Source organism: Mauremys reevesii, linkage group 21 (assembly GCF_016161935.1).
Source record: "Mauremys reevesii isolate NIE-2019 linkage group 21, ASM1616193v1, whole genome shotgun sequence".
NCBI lineage: Eukaryota > Metazoa > Chordata > Testudines > Geoemydidae > Mauremys > Mauremys reevesii.
The window spans coordinates 18,363,228-18,385,957 of record NC_052643.1 but is presented as its reverse complement, the minus strand read 5'-3'; the positions used below and the strand labels follow the sequence as shown (position 1 = coordinate 18,385,957).

At 46.7% G+C, this 22,730-nt stretch overlaps 1 protein-coding gene across 8 annotated transcripts in view; it reads right to left on the bottom strand.

Moving 5' to 3' along the window:
• KCNAB2 (potassium voltage-gated channel subfamily A regulatory beta subunit 2) overlaps positions 1-22,730 on the bottom strand; it is a 106,382-nt gene continuing 83,652 nt past the window's right edge. For 5 of the 8 annotated variants that reach the window (XM_039508902.1, XM_039508903.1, XM_039508899.1 and 2 more), the window contains 11 exons: positions 21,282-21,361; positions 19,204-19,248; positions 17,154-17,198; positions 17,025-17,068; positions 16,008-16,094; positions 10,117-10,202; positions 8,733-8,853; positions 5,855-5,949; positions 4,835-4,955; positions 3,986-4,074; positions 1-704 (listed from right to left, as the gene is read on the bottom strand). In XM_039508902.1, the coding sequence (XP_039364836.1) occupies positions 567-704; positions 3,986-4,074; positions 4,835-4,955; positions 5,855-5,949; positions 8,733-8,853; positions 10,117-10,202; positions 16,008-16,094; positions 17,025-17,068; positions 17,154-17,198; positions 19,204-19,248; positions 21,282-21,361 (951 nt within the window). In that variant the 3' untranslated portion in view covers positions 1-566. Of the gene's footprint in view, positions 705-1,610; positions 3,111-3,985; positions 4,075-4,834; positions 4,956-5,854; positions 5,950-8,732; positions 8,854-10,116; positions 10,203-16,007; positions 16,095-17,024; positions 17,069-17,153; positions 17,199-19,203; positions 19,249-21,281; positions 21,362-22,730 lie in introns of those variants that run through there. The other 3 variants (XM_039508905.1, XM_039508906.1, XM_039508907.1) reach the window with 1 other exon arrangement.

Here is a 22,730-nt window from a genome sequence, read left to right as displayed (position 1 = left end):
CCTGATTATAACAGGGCAGGGGCTGGGACTGGATAGTGATGGGGGAGCAGGAACAGCAGTGGCTGGGCAAGACAGCATTGCGCACATTAGTCGTATGGCCCTTTGGGTGCACGGGATCTGGGCACCAGTGAGGTTACAGCCAGGGTGGGGGGAGACCCCTGCTGCAGATCAGCAGAGTCAGGAGCAGATGTCATTTATATTCTAACTTGCAGAGTCAATCAGGAATAAACTGCATGGGTGCAAATCACAACTTGGCTGTCTGCCCTGGGGACTGAGCCAAGGCTGCTACGCCCAGGGCTGGGACCTGAGCCCACCCCACTGGCTGCAAAGAGACCAGTCCCATGGGGGGTGCAGAAATGCCTTTTTAAAAGGAGCAAGACAAAAATCTTCAGAGCGAATCAGCTTTCCATGAGGTAGCTGGTTCTCCTCCCACTGCAGTAACCTAAGGTGTTGGGAGGACACAGCTAAGGGCTGTTTTAAAATGCGTTAATGGAACCAGATCAAGCGCTGCCACTAGATGTGTGAGATTTTTTTGTGGGTTAGGTCAGTGCTCTGATCCTGCTGTGCTAGAGAGGTTTATGTGACCCACATACACACACACAATCTCTGCCCAAACACCAAACAGAGGCAAGGGCATTTTCAGAGCAAGTTCCCAGCTCCCAAAGTGCTGCCCAGGGAGTGCTCTGTGCTTGGAACAGCTGCCCCTGAAAAGAGAAAAAACGGAAAAGCAGCACTAATATTTGTAAAACCTAAATAAATGCAGTCAGAGTCCTGGAAAACGTTAACCCCTGCCAGTAAACAATGATTCCTCACCACCGTTGCTTTATCATTGTTCATAAGTATTACTCTGCCTTCTCTGTGGACAATCCATATTAGATAAGTGCTGGAGTAATTCTGCACCCTAAGGTTAGCAGAAACCTAACCCCATGGTAGACTACAGATAAGATTCTGTTCTAAGCTCCCAATAGTTATGAGAAAATACTGCCACCGTTATACCAAAAATTGAAGTATGCGATTACTACAGTAATGCAAACTTCTGTGGCTTTTACATCTCAGACCACCTAGTGTGAAGTGGCTTATCCTATAGCATCTGATTTTCAGAAGCATCCCAAAGGGATCCATATAGCCAACAATGAAATGCAGCCACCTCTGGGGTGGAAAGTGGCATCTGTTTAACAACACCAGCAACGTTACCTATGAGTTTAGGACAGGAAATGAGTATGTATTTGTTGACTGTTATATTAAGTTGACTCAGTGGTTCCACAACATTGTAACAATTAGTCTAAATTCCTGAAAAAGTCCCCTCCTTTTTAAGATGAGCTTAATCTTTAATGGAACTGGGGAAGCTAGCAGTCTACCAAAGTAATTCATCTGGCAAGCAAGACCAAGCTATCTGCTACTCAAATGAATATTTCCCTCAGTGATAGCTGTGCACATATGTCATCAGTGAGGCAAGTATCTACAAATGCAGTCTGAAATTTTAGGGGAAAGTTGGTACCATATTAGATGGCAGCCTACACAAGTCAGGCATCTGAAACAAGAATAATGATTTTGTAACATACAAAAAATATTTTTTTTGTTTGCCAAGGCAAAAGAAAGATTCTCAAAAATATGCACTACAGCTGTTCAGTCCAGTGTGCAGTATCCACATTACTGAGCAGCACCTGGCCACAGACCTGACACAGCCACAAGTCTGGTGGTTTGAACTCCTTAGTCCAATATCCTCTTGGTACTAGAATTAAATAGCTCATTACCATCATTTATTGTGTGCAGCTGGTAACGATTCTCCATGATTGTCCTCGGAACACATGTAAACTAAATCCCTGTCTGCCCTGCTCCTTTTAAAGCAATGACAGGCTCAGGCAGGTCCAGAGGTTGCTTACGAAACCTCTCAGATTCTGGGTGTTAAGGAAATCAAGCATCTAAAATTAAAGTTGAATGTTTCCTGGACAGATTAATTGAAGGTCTCTGCTCTCTTTCATACTAAGCAGTTTCACATGTACAATGTTTATACTAAACATTTACAACTAATCTGAAGTTTACAATGAGAACCTAGACCTGAGTGAATTACAGAGGAAATAATGAAACCTGCAAGACGTTCATGTTAAAATAGCACTGCCTGCTAGAGAGAAAAGCACTAGCACGGTGAGGGATTCTTACTGGAATGCCTTCAACGCCAACACACCATTTCTCTTCAAAGCCACAAACTGCATCCTGCACTCTGTCCTCAGCAAATCGCCAGGAAGCCCACTGAGGCCAACAGGCGCTTGGGCTGAGGACATAGCCTGTTCATAGAGAGAGAAAGCCCCCGACTGGAACTGAGTGGGCTCAGGCCTTGTGTGATTAGCAACGCCACCTCGGAAGGTCAACATGAGGCACCAGAAAAATAAAAAAAGCATCGTGACAAACACCCCCAACCCCAGTGCAGGCCTTGGGGAGGCTACCGAATCGTGGAGCATGAACTCTTACAGCTGCTTTCCAACAACTTGGCTGATTCACTTTGAATACTTCAAAAAATACAATCTTCTCCAACAGAAATATATACAGAGCGAACTAAATAACAGTCATCCACACTCACATTAGCCAGATCCTTGTAAAGCCAGCATTGCTTTTGGAACAGAGACTATAATTCTTCCAGTTAAATGTTTTTTGTGTCAGATCTGAACAGTTAAGCACTGTATAGGAGCTGGAATTAACAAAAAGCAGTGATATTCTGTGTGTGTTTGTGAAAAAAGTAGTTTCTTCTTTTAAAAAAGGAAGCACAGAGGCCAATCATCGAGGGTAAAATCACAGCTCTGACATACCCATCCCAATCTGTGACTCTTCTTGCATTCAAAATAAATGTTACATAATAAGCATATGTCATCTTGCAGCAACATTTTAAACAATTTCTCTAACACATCTTGCCATGTTGTATTCTTTTGATGCCAATCACACTCTTCACTTGGCTTCAGTAAAGCTTAAGCAAGCAAACAGAAGGCTAGGAGTTGAGAGTGAGTCCAGGGGGCCAGTAGGCACAGTTAGGATCTGTAGTCCTTTTTGCTGTATGGTTTATTGCCCAAAATACTATCAATCTCGTGTATAATGGAAGAGGACAATTTTGGAAGAACCTGTACACAACAAACATACAAACAAAATCAGAATGTAAGTCAATGAGGAAGTTGTTTCAAGGTACCTAACAACCTGCAGATTTGAGCTGTCAACATACCCCAAAGCCAGCAGAGGAAAGTGGTCACTGGTGGAGTTTAAGCAGGTATTAATGACAGCACATATTATCGAGATGCACAAGATGCTCACTAATAAACTGTATTGACCAACAGACAACACTAAAACCACCTATATCCTCGCTGTGACAGGGACCAGCAGGGGCTGATTGACCTAGTGATGGTCACGAGCTTCCCTGCAATAACAAGTTATAGCACAGAAAAAAAATACTATAACATGCGTGACTGCTTTGGAAAACAAAGGTAAACGGGAAAGCAAATCACCCCAAACCGATGGCTGAAATACATGATTAAAGAAATAAAACACATGGATGTGAATTCAAGGCATTATTGCTTCCTTCAGTATCATACACCATTTGCTAACTATAAGGGTTGATGGGTTAAACAACCCATCAACTCTTCAAGTTTTCAGAATAACTTTGGTTCACGGTTACGGGAAAACATGTAATTTGTTAAGGGCTCAACCCAAAGCTCAACTGACAGCTCTCATGAAAGCTGATCCAAGGACTCAGACTTCGACTTGGTGTCATGGCTCATAAGCCCCCTCTTACTAAATTAGCCCAATGTAGTAGCCCTTGTTAATATCTGCAACACTAGTGCAGCTGCAAGACACATCCTACCTTGCACTGCTCTATTACAACAGTTGCAATATGGTTAATTTATTTTTAACAATATAAACGCTATAAGGAGTTAGTTACTCTCAAACTCTGAGCAAGCCAAAGATCACGCCTACATTTGCCTGGCTGTCTGTGGGAACTGACCTGTATTGCTCCGATATTCTCCATTAACTGGTCTGCATTGGAAGCGCCTAGCAAAACGGAGCTGACTCCTTCGTTCCTCAGACACCAGGCTGGAGTGACAGAGAGGGTTAGGGAAGCTAAGCCCAGGGGGTTCAGCGCAGAGCACATGGCATTCTTTACATTCATAAACCATGCAGTGCAGACAGGGCTGGCTCCAGCGTTTTTGCTGCCCCCCTCCCCCCCGCAATTGGCAGCACTTCCGCTTCATTCTTCGGTGGCAATTCGGCGGCAGGTCCTTCCCTCTGAGAGGAACCGAGAGACCCGCCACCGAAGACCTGGACATGCTGCCCCTTCCATTGGCCGCCCCAAGCACCTGCTCCCTGTGCTGGGGCCGGCCCTGAGTGCAGCGCTGCAGAAGCAGCTCTTCATTCTCTGGCCACAGCTGGCCAAAGTGTCCAGAGGGTGGAAGAACTCACGGCAAGGTGTGCGTACAACCCACAGCATGTTTATGCAGCCAGGAGAGGCGGGCTGGGTGGGGGAGATGTGCCCAGGCAGGGAAGGCACCGTGGTTAGGCTTTCTCTGGCCAAGCAGGCTGGTATTTCCCTGCTCTGAAGCAACTGAGCCACAGACTCCACCTGCCTCAGGCAACGTCTGTCTCGGGGTGATGGTGGGTATTGAAGAGAGGAAGCGAAATTCCTGTCTCCTCAGAGCAGCTTTTCATTCGAGCAGGCACAAGAGAAGCAAGGAGTTGGGTCGGATAGTCTGGAATTTGGTATCAATGCCAGGGAATGATGCCCCTCTGCTGCATTCTAGCGACAAAGGACAGGGGGATGATCTCTCTCGCGCTGTGTGGCTTGCAGTCCACTTACCGATGGCGAGCTGTGGCAGGGTGCATCCCAGGCGCTCTGCAATGGCTTGCAGCTCCTTCAGCTTTGCTTGCTGTCTCCTTCCCTCTTCGCTCAGGATCTTGTCTTTTAGCCACTGGTATCCCTTTGAAAAGAGGCACATTGATGGAGGGGGAAAGAGTCCTTAGCATCTGCCTCCTCCCCAGCCTGCTTCTAGAGAGGGTGTGTAACTGGCTGGGGACGCAGACTGACGGCAGCACTCGCTTGGGACGCAGGCCAGCTCCCACTGAAAGCAATGCAAAGGTGCTTCTGGAGTCAAGGGAGTTGGCCCAGAAGCCAGTGCAGGGGGTTCTTCCACTTGAACTTAGTGTCACAGACACGTTTGGAGCTGGCCACACGGACGGAACAATCCAAATGGAAATGGGGTTTATTCTGTGTGTGTTCTATCGCTCCGGCATACGGCCAAGGGACTTCCCATAAATCTCTGAGGCTATAATACAAAGATATCAAGGATTCTGAACAGCCCCCCAAACCCGTGGCTTATGCACAAGGAACATGAAGCAAAGTGGAGCTCTAGCACAGAGATCTCGGTAACGGGGTGACCCTCACACAGGAATGCTTAGCACAAGAACCAGAATGTGTGAGGTCTCCCAGTTGTGACACTGCAGCAAAATTAAACACACCTTTGGAGCAGGCGGCTAATTAAAGGTAGATCCCCTCTGACACTATATTACTTAATGCAGGTGCAGAATTCATTGAAATAGGAAACAAAAAATATACAAGGGGGGAAAATGTGTTTTGCCTACAGTGGGGTAATGCAGCTCACCAGAATCAACACTCTCAGCTGCCCTCCTATGATCCTGAAACCAAACTAGCCTCAACCAAGGAGTCTATGTACTGGGAGGCAAGAGGAAAAAAACCCCCATACTGGCTGCAAGATAAAACCTCAGCCGCAAGGGGTGATAAAGAGACACCGTTCCACCCACCCAGTATCTCTCGCACTTCAGCCCCAACCCACAAACCATGCTGCAGCTTCTTCCTCACCTTCAGCGATGCTCTAGAGTAAGGGGGGATTCCGCCATCATATTTTCCAGAAACAATTCCACAGGCCAGTGGGGACCAGGTCATGGCGCCAACCCCTGAGAAGAGAGAATATTTACTAATGGCACTGCAGGTTCCTGCTGACAGCCGGCAGGGCAGAGAGGAATCAATTGCACACACTGCTATCTGCCAGTTTTGTTCCTATTTTTAGCATCTCTTGGTAGAGAACTAGACGTTTTCCTTTGTGCCATGTTGGTCTGGGGGCAGCTGCCAGCTGTGAGCCCTGCTCCAAAATCCTGCCCCTAAAAGTGAGCAAGCTCAGAACACAGGGCAGAGAAAAACAGGGGTGCGGCTATCAGTGCTGTTGGAAGCAGGACGCAGTGTGGGAGGGGGCCCCTGCTAGAGATGAAATACTTAGACAAGGGGGAGATATTCGTTTTCAAAAAGAGGCTGGGGAAATGTTTTACAATCTAACGCTAGGCAGGATTTCTGGGCTAATGGCACAAGTGGTTATTTAAGGTACGGAAGAAGAGCTGTTGACTATTTGTGCTCTATTGAACATGGGGAATAGCTCTGAGAGCGTTTTACTGGGTGCTTGGCCCTGCCAAGGTTGAACACGTGGGCCTTGAGCCAGCAGAACACTCCAGCCTGTGATTAACTTTAAATCTGGAGCCATTTTCCAAAAAAATCGACTAAACTGGTCGTTAGCGTCACTGCTTGGGTGACTGATGTTTATTTGTTACGTGGTTTTTCTAGATGTTTATCAATCGTGTCCATTCCTTTGAAATGTTGTGGGAAATTATGGGGGGCACCAGACAGTAGCCACTGAGATTAAAAAAAGCGAGTTATATAATTCTTAATACACAAACTGCCGACAGTGCACGCCAAAATGTACCGAGGAACGGTCCTTCAATCAAACTAACAGGTTCTCAGGCGGCACTTTCCCCAGCTGTACATTCTGATTGTTATTGATGGAAATTGCGGTTTGGGTGTGTGCGATGAAATCAACATTTACTGACAAAAATCAAATCCTTCCCGGCCTATCAATATTATATGTCATTAAAGCCCCTCCCTGCTAAGACAACACAGATGTTTCCATGGATACAGTAACTACGGTCTCCTTTGTTTGGTTTATTTAGTGAAGCAGTTTGAACAGGAGAGACATTTGTCTGTACCCAGGAAGCCCATCTTTGTGTAAAGGGCTAGACAGACCAAACCTCTTCTACTTTACAAATGGGCCGTATGCCAGCGAAGCACAGTACAGGCTTGGCGAAGGCAGCTTGGAAACCTTCAAGTAAAGTGAAGAGTGAAACTCGAGAGAAGAGTTGTCAAGTCTGTAAATGACTCAGCTTTGACTTCTAAGAGGAAGATGCCTCCTCTCTCCTGTTCCCTCTGGCTGTTTCATACTCTTCAGAGGTAACGTGTGTGTGTGTGTGTCTCTCTGTGTCTCATGCACACACACACACGGTTTGTCCAGGTGCATCAAGAGTTTGTGCTCTGGGCCTCAGCACTTAGAATTTCTTTCCTAATTCCAAGCTGCTTTTGCTGATTTCGATATAAACACATAATTCTGTAAGAGGATTTCAGCCAGAGCAGAGACACTGAGCGACTTGGCATGGCCCAAATAATGCCAGGTTAGGGTGTGCAACAGCCACTCCAGGGCACTCAGAAGTTAAACAATTACCAAAGCCAGCGGCTCCGACTTGGCCTGATGATCACGCACTGGGCTAGCAGTGTGGAGGAGACACCAACTCAGCAGCAGCTCGGCCTGGCCAGAGCTTTGATATTCAGATGGGGCTAGATCCCGCAGCGTGATCCCCCTTTGCTGTGGCAGAGGCTGGGACCAGCACGGCTTCGGGGCAACAAACAGGTCTGACATGGCTGCTGAGATTTATTTTCACTAATATTGTGACTATTTCCCCCATATATTAGCACATTTATTCAGTTTTTTTAGAACTATTTTTGTACATTTTAAACAGCAACCCCCCCAGTGCCCCATGAATACGGGGCCTCGTGCTGACGTGGCACGTTGTACATGCCGAAGGGACACGGTCAGCTCTGGGGACTCAGAAGAATCCTCCCCGGAGCCGAGGGCTGGGCCAGTACCCCCATTCTGCTGTCAGGGAAACAGCAGCAGGGCCCCCGACGCAGCACTACAGCCGGGCAGGGTTTTTTTAATTTGCCCAAAAGAGGCAGTTTTGAGGCGACCAGAAGCATTTGCGAAGTTGGGGGGAATTCAGCAAATTGTTCTGACTTTTTTCCAGAATTTTTGTCCTCCCTTTTTATCTGGTCAAAACTGATTGTTTCAACATTTCCAACACAAACTGTTTCAACATTGTTTAGAAAAAAGCATTTGTTTGACCCCAATGAAATCTTTTCAGTTTTTCATTTCGACAAGAAAAAAAAATTATTAAAAAAAACAATCAGGGTTTAGCTTTGAATTTTTTCTGGATGTTTTTGGTTCAGCCACCAAACTAAAAAAAAAAAATCACCTATTTGTTCATCTCTAATTCTTGCCTCTCTACAGACCCTAGGAGGAAGTGAACATGAACCAGAGAAGGACTTACTCCCCTGCTCAAACACACGGATGTCTCTGAAGATTAGTAAGTGTGGTGGAAAACATGAAGGCCCAACCCTTGTGACGTTCGGTCCCAGGCCTGGATTGGAGCCGTGTGGCTTAGGCCTCTCTCTAGATTGCAATTTTTATACTTGGCCCATGTGCACAATGCCATTCCAGGCAGCCAAGCTGAATATCCACAGACCCTTTATCACAGGACCGAGGCTCTCGACTCCTGCTCCCTTCCCTGGGAGTGCCCAGCTGTGCCCCCAGCCAGCCTCGGAGAACGCGTACGGCTTGGGGAGTGGGGGGAGGGATTTGTACCGATCTTGTGAAAGAGCTCAGGGAGTTGCACCTCCACCTTCTCCCTCTGGAACATGTGGTACTCGGCTTGCTCACAAATCGGCGGGATTAGGTTAAACTGCCGTGCCACTGAGTAAGCTTCCTGCAAGCACAAAGATAAATGCAAATCAGCATCATCCCCCCGCTTCCTATCGGGCAGGGCTGCCCCATGCTCTCCTCCTGGAGCAGGGTGAGGCCTTCAGGTCGTCCCCACGGCCCTCAGGCTGGGACTTCCGGCGACCCCGCCTGGCTGGTGAAAGGGAGTAACCCAGGGACGTGGAGAGAGTGGCCATTGCAGAAACAGAACTGATTTGTTCCTGCGGCTGACAGGGACCCAGGGCCTTGCCAAACAAGCAGGGACTGGAGGGCCCAGTCCTATGGGAGATTCACCCACTGGCAGGCCCCAAGGGGGCCTTTGCCTTTAAAGGGCATGAGCCAGGCTCTGGGAGTCTCGGACTCCAAATGTGGTGCCCACGCTGAGCCTGAGAGGTCTGTGTGTGTGGAGCGTTCCGGCGCTCTACTGCGGGGCGTGCACCGACACGTGAACGACACGTGCTTTCATGCCAGCGTAGCCACCGCACTACCTGTCAAAATTCAGCTGGAAGGGCTCAGAAAGGCCCAGATTTGCCCCGAGATGCTGCCTTGGAGACAGAACTTTGTGTCAGCCCCCAGGGCTGCAACTGTATGTTACCAGGGAGATGGTCACATTGAGAGGAAAAGGCGACTGGCTGGAGAATCGCAAGCCAAAGGATTTAGCTAGAAATCATGTTAATTCACCCAAAAGTTGGAGCAGATTGAGCCAGCAGACCACGCGGAGCAGGGACGTGCCAGAGGGGGACATCTCTCACTGAAGCGGCTCAAGCAGTGAGGAGAGAAAAGGGCGGGGGGGGGGGGGGGAGGAGAAGAGAAAAGCTGGGGACTCCTGTGACAGCAACGACAGGGATACCCTGCTCAGGTGTCCTCCTTGCTGACCCCAACCTCTGCACCCACAGAAGCCGTTACCGTGGTGCCTCTGAGTTTACCTCCTTTCCCGGCCAGGGAACCCTTTCCCCCCCACGGCATGAGCCTGACACACTCTGATGAGTCGTCCTATCAGATCTAAAAATAATTGCAGCTAAAATACATCTGCAAGCAGTCGGCTCCTGACAGCTCCTGTCTAATTAAATCACCATCAACGCAGCACTTCCCCCCAAAACACCGCAGAGAGGCACTTTGCACTGGCGACTGCAGTCTGCTCAGCATCAGCAGTGCACAGATCATTTATTTATGGCGTGTCTTCTAGCGCTTGCACTTCAGCAATGGGAATGCACGGGCATGCGTGCGCCCACACGCAGGCCACAGACACACACACAGACACACACAGTACCATGATCTCCATGGAGCTCCAGCGCGACGTTCCCCAGTACATGGCCATTCCTTGGTTGATAACATGGGTCATTGCTCTCACCGTCTCTGTTAAAAAGGAAGGGAAGGCAAGGAGGGAGACATGTCAGCCTGGCACGCAGGGCTGGGGCTAGTCAGTAAATAAAGGCTATGACACCAAAAGGAAAGGGGGGCTTTGACTGCACAGACATCTTGCAAGCAGTGTACTTCCAGACTTCAAACTTGGAGACAGGAGTTTTACAAGGAAATTAAAAACCAAAAACGAACAAACAAAAACCAAAAAGCCAACCCACAAGAGAGATTGCTTGTGAAATCATTTCCCCAGATTTATTACTTGTCCAAATCTGTAAAGAATAATCGAATGCAAAAATAAACAAACAAACAAACCAAACCAACAACCGCCAGAGATTGGGTTGGAAAGTGACCTTTTTTATGGCCGCTTGTGCTAAAATGAGGGTGAGAAGAAACACAGGAATGTAAATTATGATGCCATAAGAATTGAGTTTTGTTTAGTTAGTTGCTTTTTGGAGAATAATAGGATTAGCCTAGAGGAAAATAACCATTTGCAATGGACCAGCGAAACGTAATGAGGTCACAATCAAACAGGTGAAATGCAGTACACAGAGTGGTGGAAAACAGTGTCCAACTTCACGGATGTTCACACTCTCCTGGGAGATGGGGATGGACAGGAGCCACAGGATATATCGCACCCATGTGTGGGGAAAAAAACCAACATCTTCAAGGTCCTACAAAAAACAGACTGGAAGACTGGGTTTTCCATCTAAACAGAGGAAAACCAGATCAAGTCCACCAGGATGGAAGAGCTGTCACAGGAGGGGAGACATTAAAAAAACCATAACAAAAACAGCAGGAACGTTTCTGGGAGACCAATTTATTTGTGGAGCAGGGCTAGACTCCTTGTGTGTGCGGGATGTGGGGGTGGGGATAGTTTGGAAGAGGGATCTGGAAACAGCCCAAGGTTTGTGCAGTTCCCAGCACCTTCCAATTTTGCTTCTGAGCATCACTGCTCTGCTGCACTGAGAGTTATGAACCCAACTCCCAGGTCCGTTCAGAACTCCCTATGCAGTGACAGACGAGCTCAAAAGCTACCCCCGAGCATCTGGAATCAGCAGATTTCAGAGACTGAGAAATACAGGACAAGCTGGGACTGCTGGATGTTAAGGATGGTTAAAAAACCCTCATCTCCAGCTTTGCCCTTATAGTTTAGCTGCTGTGAACTTCTGAGATTACTACTAATAAGAAAAATTCATCATTAGAAAACATCCATTAGCTATGAAAAACCTAGAGGGCAAATTCTGTCTTTATAAAGACTTATGCAAAGCAAATATTGCAGCTGATTGTAGGAACCCATTAAGTTAGTTTGGCCTCATGGTTAATATTGCATCTAAAAACAGCTAAGGTTCAGATTTTTCTTTTTTGAGGGTTGTCACTGTGATGTTTGGTCGGCCATCCCTGTCTTTTCCAAAGGTGCTGAACATATATAGTGGATCCAGCAGGGGATGTCTAGAAAAGGCAGCTATAAGAATACATTGCTTGCAAGGTGGGTTGCAAACGTTGCGGTATAAAGGAAAGATTGCAAACTAGTGTTTCTAAAAACCAATCTATTGACGGCCTGAAAAAATAAACCCAATAGAATATCAAATTCAATGTGATTATACACATGCACACACACTCACTCAGACAAAAGACAAGTGTGTATGTATCCCAGTCTTCTGTCTGTTTCAAGGTGGGAAGCAGACAATGCTATGTGTTTGTCTATGTGCAATGCTGAACATGCTGGAACGTACCAAAAAAAAAAAAAAGACCAAGAATCCAAATGTTTTAAACAGCTACTGATTTTGGGTGCTTTGAGGCAGTTAGGGCCTGATTTTTCAGAGGCACAGAGTGCCGGCAGCTGCCCATATTCAGCTCCTGGGATAATCAGCACTGGTATCTCCAGCTGGGATAACCAAAAACTCAACTGGCAGTTTCTGCACTGGTGCGAAGATGCTTTGTCCTTTATTAGACTTGGAGTCGCACTGTTCAGCACAGGTTCAACCACCCCGTTGCTAACACTGACCCTCAGCATCAGGTAGTGTAAAAAAAGGGTTGAGAAAGCAGCAGAGAGTTGGAATGTGCAGTTCTCTGGCCTGGTCTCCACAACCCCCATGGGCTGCAGCCTGCAGATTGCAAACTTCTCCTTGGACAACAAGACACAATCCTTCCAAAGACGCTAATTACGTTTGCAAAGTCACAAAGGGGGCACAGCTCCATTAGGTGGCGGCTTCATTAAGCTATGTTAGTAGCTGCCGCCCAAGAGTGCTCAGCAGCGAGTTCTCTGTTCCTTTTAACACCCAACTAGCCCTTATGTAGAGTCAGCCCTGTGCTGGTTTAAATGTTTTTCTTGTTTCCTCACAGCTGCTTTAGGAAGCGCCGCTGAATGGTTTTAAAATACTGAAATCAGAGAGAATATTTTTCAGTCTCAGAAAACCTCATTTCTGGGCTGAGACCCTACATGGAAGGTTTCAGCTCTGAGGAAGGGATTGTTAGGAAATTCTGAGCATACAGAAGCAGGACGATGAGGAAAGTCCAGATGTCAAGAGCTCTATAGCTTGGACTTTCATGAAGGGAGACTCGGATTAGCAACCAGAAGCAAACAATTCCTGGAAAGGCCATGTAAATGCCTTGATCTGTCAGGAGTGTGCTAGGCATCGGGTCAGCCTTCTAGCGGTCTGCGGCAAACCCTGCTCCTGCCACCCAGTCCATGTAGCCGGAGTCTCCACCAGGGCACAGGCAGAGGAATCCTCCTATGCCAAGACACAGAGGATGAAAACTTGACCTTATTGAAGAAGTCATGGGGAGTTTTGCCATTAACTTTGATGGGGCCAGGATTTCACCCAGTCTCTGCAGCTGCCACAAGCCGCGAGTATTTAAAGAAAATACTTTATGTACATACACATACACACACACACACACGATGCAGAGTAACAAACACAAACCACCCCAAACTCCTTTAACCCTTCTTCTCCTTTCTCCACAACCTTCCCCTTGGTCTCCTGTCTGAATATAGGCAAACAGAAGATGAGGTCTCTGCCCCAGTCTAAGCCGCTATGCTATTCATGGTACTGCATTAGCAAAAACTGCCATCCTCCTAATTTTGTTTCTCTTAGCTTACATTAAACCCAGGAAAGAGGTGCCAGAGAGTTTGAGACTCAATCTGCCAGTTAACATGGGAATTTATTGCTCAACTTCTAGGTGTCAGTCAAACTGCTGCCGCCCCGTTCTGTCGCTGCCTTTTCTTTTCTTTTTTAGAAACACTGTCGGGAGCCCCTGTTCAGGCTCTCCAGCCAAGTCTGAACCATGCAGGCTGAGTTTGAAGCCAAGGCATAAACTCATGCCAAGGAAAGAAGCAAAAAGAAAAAGTCACACCAGGCTTCACATGTCCATCACATGCACTGACAGAGTGTGACAGTTCAGCTAAGCGCTGGGCTTGTGCAAACAAAAGTTTTCCATAGAAATAAAATCTGGCAGGTTGGTGGTACATCTTGCACAAGATCACAACCATGACAAGGAGGCAGACCAGCCCATCATAAGCAGAGAGAGCAACGACTGTCAGAGCTGGGCAAAATGGGCATTTCTTACGTCACTGGAATAGGCTCAGCAGGTTGCATACAGCTGGTGTCATATTTGGTCATTAGCTGTATTCCACTTGCCCCTTTAATTTAAAAAATCCAGCTGGCACGGAGACTGGAGCCTTATTTTCCCAAGTTCCAGACACTAATGTTTGAATAACCATATTAAAAATGTACCGCAAGTAAACTGCAAGAGGCATTCAGTTCAATAACGAACAGGAGTAAGATGACAGAATGTACCTACTGTACATATTCATAGCTGGGGCTGTAAAAAGTTAGACTGGCTAGACATATAACCAGCCAACTATTAGCCTTTTGGTCCCAACCTAGTGCTGGTAAAGGGATGCACCCCAGTGGTAGTAGCTCCCTGTGGGAATCTGACTCTGAACAGGGCTGAAAACTCTGCCCCGTTATTTGAATGCAGTCAAAATTTGCCACCACAGGGAGTGCAGTTACACAGAATTTTGCCCAACCCTAGTACATACTCATTTAAAAAGAAAAAAAAATATCCAACCACATTCCTTATGCAAGACCAGGCACATTAAAAGGGGTGAAGAAATCAGCATAACATATTTCAATAACTGACTAGACTAACAACTTTGGTAGCCAATTCGTTCAACTTACCAGACAACTGTATTTTCTGATGCTAATGTAAACTTTAAAGCCCATGGTGTGGGTTGAGTGCTGATAAGTGGACAGTCTTGTGGACTTTAAAACTTCTGGGTGAGGAACACCACAACCTGCTTGTTCTCCCCTTGACTCCTGATTTGTTCCCCCTGATCCCTGAACTGCTCCCCTCCAAGATCACAAGCATGTTAGGTACAGGTACCATGTTATTGTAATGAACCAGCAAATCAGGCTTTAATGCAGAATTTCAAACTGAGGGGACCTCCTGTCATACAGACAAGCATAGCAGAAAATGGCACGTCATGCACTGAACAAAGGAAAGGAACAAAAGAATGAAGTGACATGAATCGAGGGAAGAGAAGAACTAATCACTATGTTGCTTTTTTCTTTTTTACTTGCAAGATGTTCTCAAAGGCAAGTGGGGTTTTTTGTTTGTTTTCCTTTGTGCATTTTATGGAGAAGTCTGACATGGGGGAAAGGAAGTCGTGTAAATAAAAATACAGAGTCTGTCCCATAAAATGCTGTTTGGACACAGAAGTCAATATTCGGACTGCGGGTACGAAGTACCTTCTATGATGAATGTTCTTGACTTGGAAGAACTAAATGGGTCCCCTGGTGATAAAAGAAAGATTTAAAGAGACCAGAGTTTACAACTGCTGGCATATTACAATGAACGGCATGACAAAAGGGTCTGGGTCTGGAGGAAGAACAACCCCCTATCAAAGCACCATTAACAAAGTCTGTTCCAGAAGCAGAGCGCATCCTGAGAAGGCCCCTTCACATGGGGATGGAGGGGGATTGAGGCTGCAAAAGATTTTTGGTTGGTTTGTTTACATATGCTGAACGTATTAACACATGAAACAACTGCTACATAATGGAAAACACACTACAACTAAAAACCCATCACCAAAATCATGATTAAAACATTCAAAACATCAAAAAATAAAATGCAATGAAAAATTCAGACCTAATTTGACTAATAAGATGTTAAACTAACAAGGAATTAATAGTTCCTTCTTAGAATGGGTGAGTATGTAATCCAGAAATGGGACAGGCCATGAAATGAAACAAGTTAGATCTGTTGCAGAGGTACAAACTGCTAGCACAACTTGAGAACATTATGATAATGATTGTAACCCTATTTATGAATTGTATTATCCTAGAACCTAGGAGCGCCAGTCGTGGACTTGGGCTCTGTTGTGCTTGGCAAACACGGAACAAGAAGGGAGATAACGCAGAGAGAAGCATCCAAGAGTCCCAGTTCAGCCTGCAGCACAAACCCCAAAGGGACAAGGACAGCATCTCATTCAGGCCTGGGAAGCCTAAGCATAAGAGTTTCCCCATGACACCGAGCAAGGGGAACGTCCCCTGAGAAGCCCTGTGACTGGTGCCCCTCTATTACACTTTGCTGGGGGAGAGAAAGAGGCTATTCTGAAAATGATTTGCTGGTCCACAACCAGCGCTCCTACTCCCCAGTGCTATACTCTTTAGAAGTCGCTCCCTACTTCCGGACGCGAATGGCAAGACCGCGGCTAATCCATCAATCTCAGCTGCCTGCTGACCAGTACTCGGAACAGAAACAGGCTCTTAGGGAGAAGCTGGCGGTAGAACCTACCTTCCATGGGTGTGTTGGGATCTGGTCTGTTAGCAAACACGACATCCACGTACTCTAACTGCAGCCGTTCTAAGGAAGCCTTCAGACCTGGTGATGAGCAAACAAGGACCAAAGGCCATCAAGCACATTTCCCCTCTGAGCACCCTGCTTCGTTAGCACTAAAGAGAACCTCCCAGCACTCTGCAAACACAGGCTCGGAAGAGCTGCACTAACGCTCCTGAGATGGTGCCCCGAGGCCCGAGGATCACAGCTTTGCTGAGGCTGTCCCAGAGTGTGAAGAGCACCGCAACCCACACGTGCGCTAGAGGGGAGTGCTGTGCTGTGCCCCATGCTCCATGGAGAGCCAGAGCCCCAGCCCCAGCCTTCACAAGGGCTGGCCACTCTCTGGATTTCTGCTTGGAGTAATGAACAGAATGAAAACCATCCCGGGGAGAGCTGCAGCACTGGTGACACTAAAACGTATCCACCCGCTGACCATCGGGGGCCAGTTGCCAGGCGATTTGAATGACACTTATAACAACTCTCAGGGAAATATTCAGCTCATTGTTATCAACAATAACCACCAGCACATGCCTCGCCCCCACCCTGCTCCTTCTGCCAAGCCTGGAAGTCATGATGTCAGTTGCTGGCGTCTGCAAGGCACTCTGCAGTGCCATTAACGCCATCTCGGCAGGACAGCGCACCCACCAGGTTCCTGCGCAGGTGTGACAGGCGCTGGGACACGGCAAAGCAGCCGCTGAAGCATCCCAAGGGATGGGCTCAGCTGGAGCCCTGCCAAAGAGCGTTTGTTCCTTCTCCTGAATGGGAACGCCGCAGGCCCCAGTTCCCTCAGACTCTCCCACCTTCATATACAGCAGCAGCAGATAGGCCCCGATCCAGAAAAGCACATGGTTAAGCATGTGAGTAGTTCCATTCAGTTAAATGGGGATACTCATGTGCTTAAAGTTACGCACATGCTCAAGTGCCTTGAAGGGTCAGGATCACATACCGCGTCAAAGCAGATGTGCTCTCTCTCACCTTCTATGATGTGTTTTCTGGAGAGTCCCCTCTCAGTCTCTGCTCTGAAAAACAACAGGCCCGGGTTAGCAGGGTACAGTACAACTAGGACAGTTATGGTGGTGGGTGAAATTAGCCAGTATTACTTACTTTCCTCCCCAGAAGATTTTGGTTGTTATGACCAGGCTAGAGCGCCTGCGAAGAGAAACAGAAAGTCGCTGCATAAAATGTACCAAGCCAAGTTACACATGTTCCCTTCCACCTCTGTGCTCTTCTGGGTGCCCATCCCAACACTTACCACCCCAAGGTGAGGCTTGCCCGCAGCTTCCAGTTACGCAAATACCCATGGCACTTCCCAACTCACTGGTCTGTGATATGCAAGCGATTTAGCACCAAGCACTGCTGGGGCACAACCAGAATAATTCTATTGACTTCACAGTGGCATTACTGCTGATTTACCCCAGTGTAAGTAAGGTTAGAGTCAGGCCCTTAGTGAACTGCTCGGCTGTTTGATCAGAAGCCTTCACTAGAACAGATCAGAGGTGTTATCTCTAGGACCCACCTCCCCTTGGATGATTCTGGGGTTAAGTCTTTGGGTGAGATTGTCAAGAGTGCGATCGCTGCGTAGGAGCACAAATCCCTCGGAAAATCACTGAGGCACTTGGGAAAATCCGAGCCTTGGATCTGGCCCTGTAGCCCAAAGTCACTTTGCTCCGGGGCCATCCAGCAGGCTATAGCATGGCGACTGCTAGGAGAAACTGCTCCCAGCTCCAACTACTGTGAACTTACTGAAACAGCTGCTATGGGCCCGGCGCCTACTCCACACTTAAGAGGGCTGTTTGATTTAAGAGTCCAAACATTTTTGTTCAGGCACGCAAATAATGCCTTTTCAGCAGTGTCCATGACCGCTAAAACCAGACTATATACACAACACTCATTACGCTACGGTTGTGAAACATGGGTACTGACAAACATCCAGAACCAAAGCTGCCAACACTGGAAGTGAGGCGTCTGTGCCACATCCTAGGCATGACGAGGCTGGACAGACAAAGAAATGACGACATCTGTAGATGACTGAAAGTGCAGTGTGTGACTGCAACCAGCCACAATGGGTTGGCCATGTTGCTAATATGACTGCCTGAGACTGTTCTTTATGGCAGGGTGCATGGGGAGAGAGGCCAGGAATGGTCCCGGAGAAAATGGTGTAACAGGGTTACGAAACTATGCAGGCAACACCCCAACAGGCTCAAATGGCATCTCAAAGCAGATGTGGACCAATTTGCTCAGGACCTGGGTGCTGGAAAAAGAAAAGGATGATGTGCCAAAGTTCGCCTCCTAGCGCTGACAGGCGAGCTCCTCATGGGATTTGCTAATAAGTCAATTACCTTTAATTACTGGGAGCTGCACTCACATGGTAATTAATGTAAAGAAACAATCTCGGTGGAACAAAATGACAAATATAAATAATTGAGTGGGAAAAATGTACCCAATAACCACTGACTGGGATGATAATTGTGGCATTCTGGACGGAAGGATTTACAGACCTTCTGACAATCCTACTATGATTAATGATTCATGCCCAACTGCAGCGAGCTGGTATTTGAAATTGCTCTTCCTTGTGGCTTTTACAATTTGAGATCATTTCAAACACTTCCCTAAAGAAACGCCACTCTGCTCTGACCCAGCCAGGACAGGGGAGAGGTGCCAGGCTGTGACAGACTGACGACCCCTGGCCATCTCCATTAGGAAAAGGAATGGAGATTTACCAGGGAAACAAAGATTAAGAGACCTTTGTCTTGCTTGAATCTGGCATGCACCTTGGGCCCCAGAGCTACCCAGAAGACTCAACGCCAGCCATAAAGAAAGGCCAATGCAACAACCTAGAAGGCAGAAACTCTCTTCATTCACAGGAACAAGCTCGGGAAATGCAGCAGCAGCAAAAGATTCCCCCTACCCTGGAGCAATCCCTGCGAAGGGACCAGAGAGGGGATTTCAGACTCCGTGTCCCAAACGTAGTGCTCACCGATGCACCTCTCCCTGCAAATCCCAGTACAGTTATTTCACTCTTCACCTGGCTACCTACCGTTAATTTCCTTCCTTCTGTATCAAACACAGCGGTTATCAAGGAAACTGCCCAAGGCATAAAAACGAAGCACTGTGGCTCTAACGTGGCACTTGGCCTAAGGAAGAATAAAATTACCTCCAACCCTTCTTCTTAATAATATTTCCCAACACAACTTCAGCCCTGCAACGAGAGAGAAACACAAATGACGACTTCATCAGACTGGTATAGAAATTAGGTCCAAACCATTTCAATCATGAAAATCGGCTCTTGATGGAGGGATCCCATGTATTTCAAATCCCTGGTGTTAAAATGTTATTACGGAACTCAGGAGAACAAGACAATTTGAGGCTAAAGAGGCTACCCCAGGCCCCACCCACTCCAGTGGCTATTACTGGGCTCTCTGAACAAGGAGGAATCCTGCATGTTGTTTACACTGCAGTACAGGATCAAGTGACAGCTGGAATTTTCTTGGCATTTGTCAGGGTCAAAGATAAAAATATCCTGGCCACAGGCAATGTAATTTCCTCCTTCCTTTGCACTGCCCTGCAGCGTATGAAGAACTGCTCTCTGTAATTGCTGGATATACATCTTAGCAACAGAGATGGGACAAGAACACAACGTGCATCACATTTATTAATACCCCCATCTGCCAGAGCCGTGTCCCCTGTGACGCTCACGCGGGCCCTCGCATCCCTTCCCTAACTGATCCCAACCCTACTTCCCACAGGACTCATGGCAGGCACAGACCGTGAAGGCTGAATATTACGTCACCCATCTCCTCAGCCTCTTTTGTACTGACAAGCGGAGTCCCTCAGTGGCGAAGAGAGGGCGTGGCTGGACAAAACGTGGCAGGCGTTACCGGAGCTCACTGGCCCACTAGCCGTACTGTGGCTCATTGCTGATAATTGCAGGACTTGGCTATTCAGACCTGTCTGACACAAATGAGATCCGTTCTGGCCTCTCTTCTTTAGAGTGAGAAAACAGGTCAGAGATATTCAGGTTGTTTGCTGGGGGATCTCCGGCTGGGATGTGCTGGAGTGGAACCAAAGGAAGACCAAAGCCACAGGTAAGAGAGAGACATTCTTCCATCCTATGCAATGCCTCTCTCACCCACCCCAGCGCAGAGACCGCTCTCCATTGCCATCCGTCAGGAGTCAATTCCACAGCCTTTGCTCAAACCCGCTGCTCTTTGGCTTTGGCAGGTTGCTTTGCCCCTGAAGATGCTGCTGCAGGACTGGCTCCTCCAACATTTCTATTTTGAAATAAATACATGGCCTTGATCGTCACATTGGGATTAATTTGTGTGGCTCGTTCCGATGTGGCACTGCTGGGTAGGAGCCCAAGTTCCACTGTGGCCCAGAGGTGAAGACGCTACCAACTGAGCCATGTGAACATCTGTGCTTGGACTGTGTGGAGTGCCCAGACACACACGGGTAGGAACAGTCCACACGACTGAACTGATCTTCGCTCCTGGCCATGTCAGGCATATTTTGTTCCTGGGCAATTTAATTTTTAACGGGCAATTATTAGTGAAACCTCTCAGACACTACATTCTGCAGCCTCCATCTTTTCCAGTCACAAAGTCACTCTCTCTCTTCGGGAGGAGACAGGAAAAAATCGACCCTTAGTCATTAACTTACACAAAGAGACGTGTGTGATGCTTCATTGGATTTGTTGTGTTGTGCAAGCATCTAAAACTAAAGATGAGATGCTGAGCAGGTCAGACTGCCAGTGCCTTCATTTCGTACAGTCAAGACACAGATGGACACTTTCAGAAATCCCAATTAATTCGCTGTCGCTAGGGTTTAATACACAGCACATGACATGTTGAGACTCTTTCCCCAATGTTCCCAAGTACACGTAATCACCAAAAGATGTTCCCTCAGAGCTACAGGACAGTGGTTCTCCACATTTTCCATACTTGGACCTTCCTGCCTTCTACCTAGGACACAACCTCCCACTTAGCAACATGGAAATGGCAAGGCAGTCATGATGCCCACCTTTAAGAAAGGGCCCGGGTGTGTGCGCGCGTTTTAGAGAACTCCGGAACAAAAGAAAAAATACTGGAGAAAATATAACATAGTAAAAGCACTTCGATCAGGGAACGTCAGGTAGCCAGGGAAAGAGTCATTCTGGATGTTTACAGCAATCACCCATTTATTAAAACACATCTACTTGTGTCTCCTGGTTAGATAAACATAGAAGGTACCTACTTCCCAGCAGCATAGACTTCTGCTGTGTCAAACAGGTTAATGCCATTGTCATATGCTAAAGTCATCAGCTGTTCTGCCATCTGCAAAGAAACATTTGTAATGTTTATAGATAGCCCGTCGTAGAAAGCAGGAGCCCAGAAACCACTCGGCATGAGCGCTATATCAATAACACACACGTGTAACACAGCTCACAGTAACATGCTTAGGCCAAACATTACGCATTAGGCTGCCTAAAGTTGGGCACCTAACGAGGTGACCTGATTATCTAGATGCCTAACTAGGCAGCCACAGATGGTCTCACTGCACAGCAATATCCTGCAAATTGCACGCAATGTATTTTTCAGTCCAGCGTATTTGCCCATTATCAGGATGCACTCAGTAGCTTATGGATATAGAACAGGGAATCCCAAGCACACACTGCAATATGATTTTCCTCCTCCCACTTTTATAATCCAGTGTTCAGAAAATTGATTTATATGGTATTAGCTCAGACTACTGCTGGCATCTATTGGCTCAGAAAAACCGTGATGCAAGAATTGCGTTGTATACATTTACTACACAGAATGGAGAAGGTGTCCTGAATGAATGGAGTGGATGGCTATAGAGTTGCCTCCTAGTCTGTATTACCAGGGAAAGATACAGCTGCAGCACATGTTTCGCAAATGTTACTGGTAAACTAAATACATCTTGGGAAAGTCTGGCTTCACAGAAACACTAATTTAAAAACTTCACCATCTCCATGAGATGCATGTTCCAACAGCCATGTACAATGTAACAGCTGTACGTGTTTTCTGGGAATATTTTCTTGAACAAAAACATCTGTTAAATTCAGCTGTGTTTGTGCCCCCTTTTGTGTTCATCTCCCACAAATATTACAGAAAAGTCACCTTCTAGATCAGGGTGTTCGTAGAAAGTCATTCGAGACGATGTGCTGACTCCAAATTTTGAACTCTTAAAACACAAGTAATTAGCAATGAAAAACTGGTTCTAAGACTCACGCTCACCGAGTCAGGGATCACAAAGACTACCATATGACCTGTGTGTCCAATTAAACTAACCAATGCATCTCAAAGTTTGAATATTAGATAGTTGGAACAAACAGCTCATGAGCAAACTGCTCCTGGAACAATTGTCAAAAGTATTTGGTTTGAATTTAGTCTCTGCTCTTGGAAATTATTATCCACCAAGACTAGTATTTACTGCTGAGCAAGTAATTTGTAGCGCATAATTGGAGAATAATTAGCCAAAGAAAGGATCATTTTAGTTTCTTTTGGCCATAATCATAAAAATGAATCTAGCTAATTTGAAAAACAAAGTTGAAATATGTCAGACAAACATGAATATTTGTGCATCTCTATAGTGAAAAGTGGTAAATATTACAGAACCTTTATTCATTATGAAGGTTTCCCATGAAATAGGGGTATTGGCAACACTGAGACTTGGTCACTT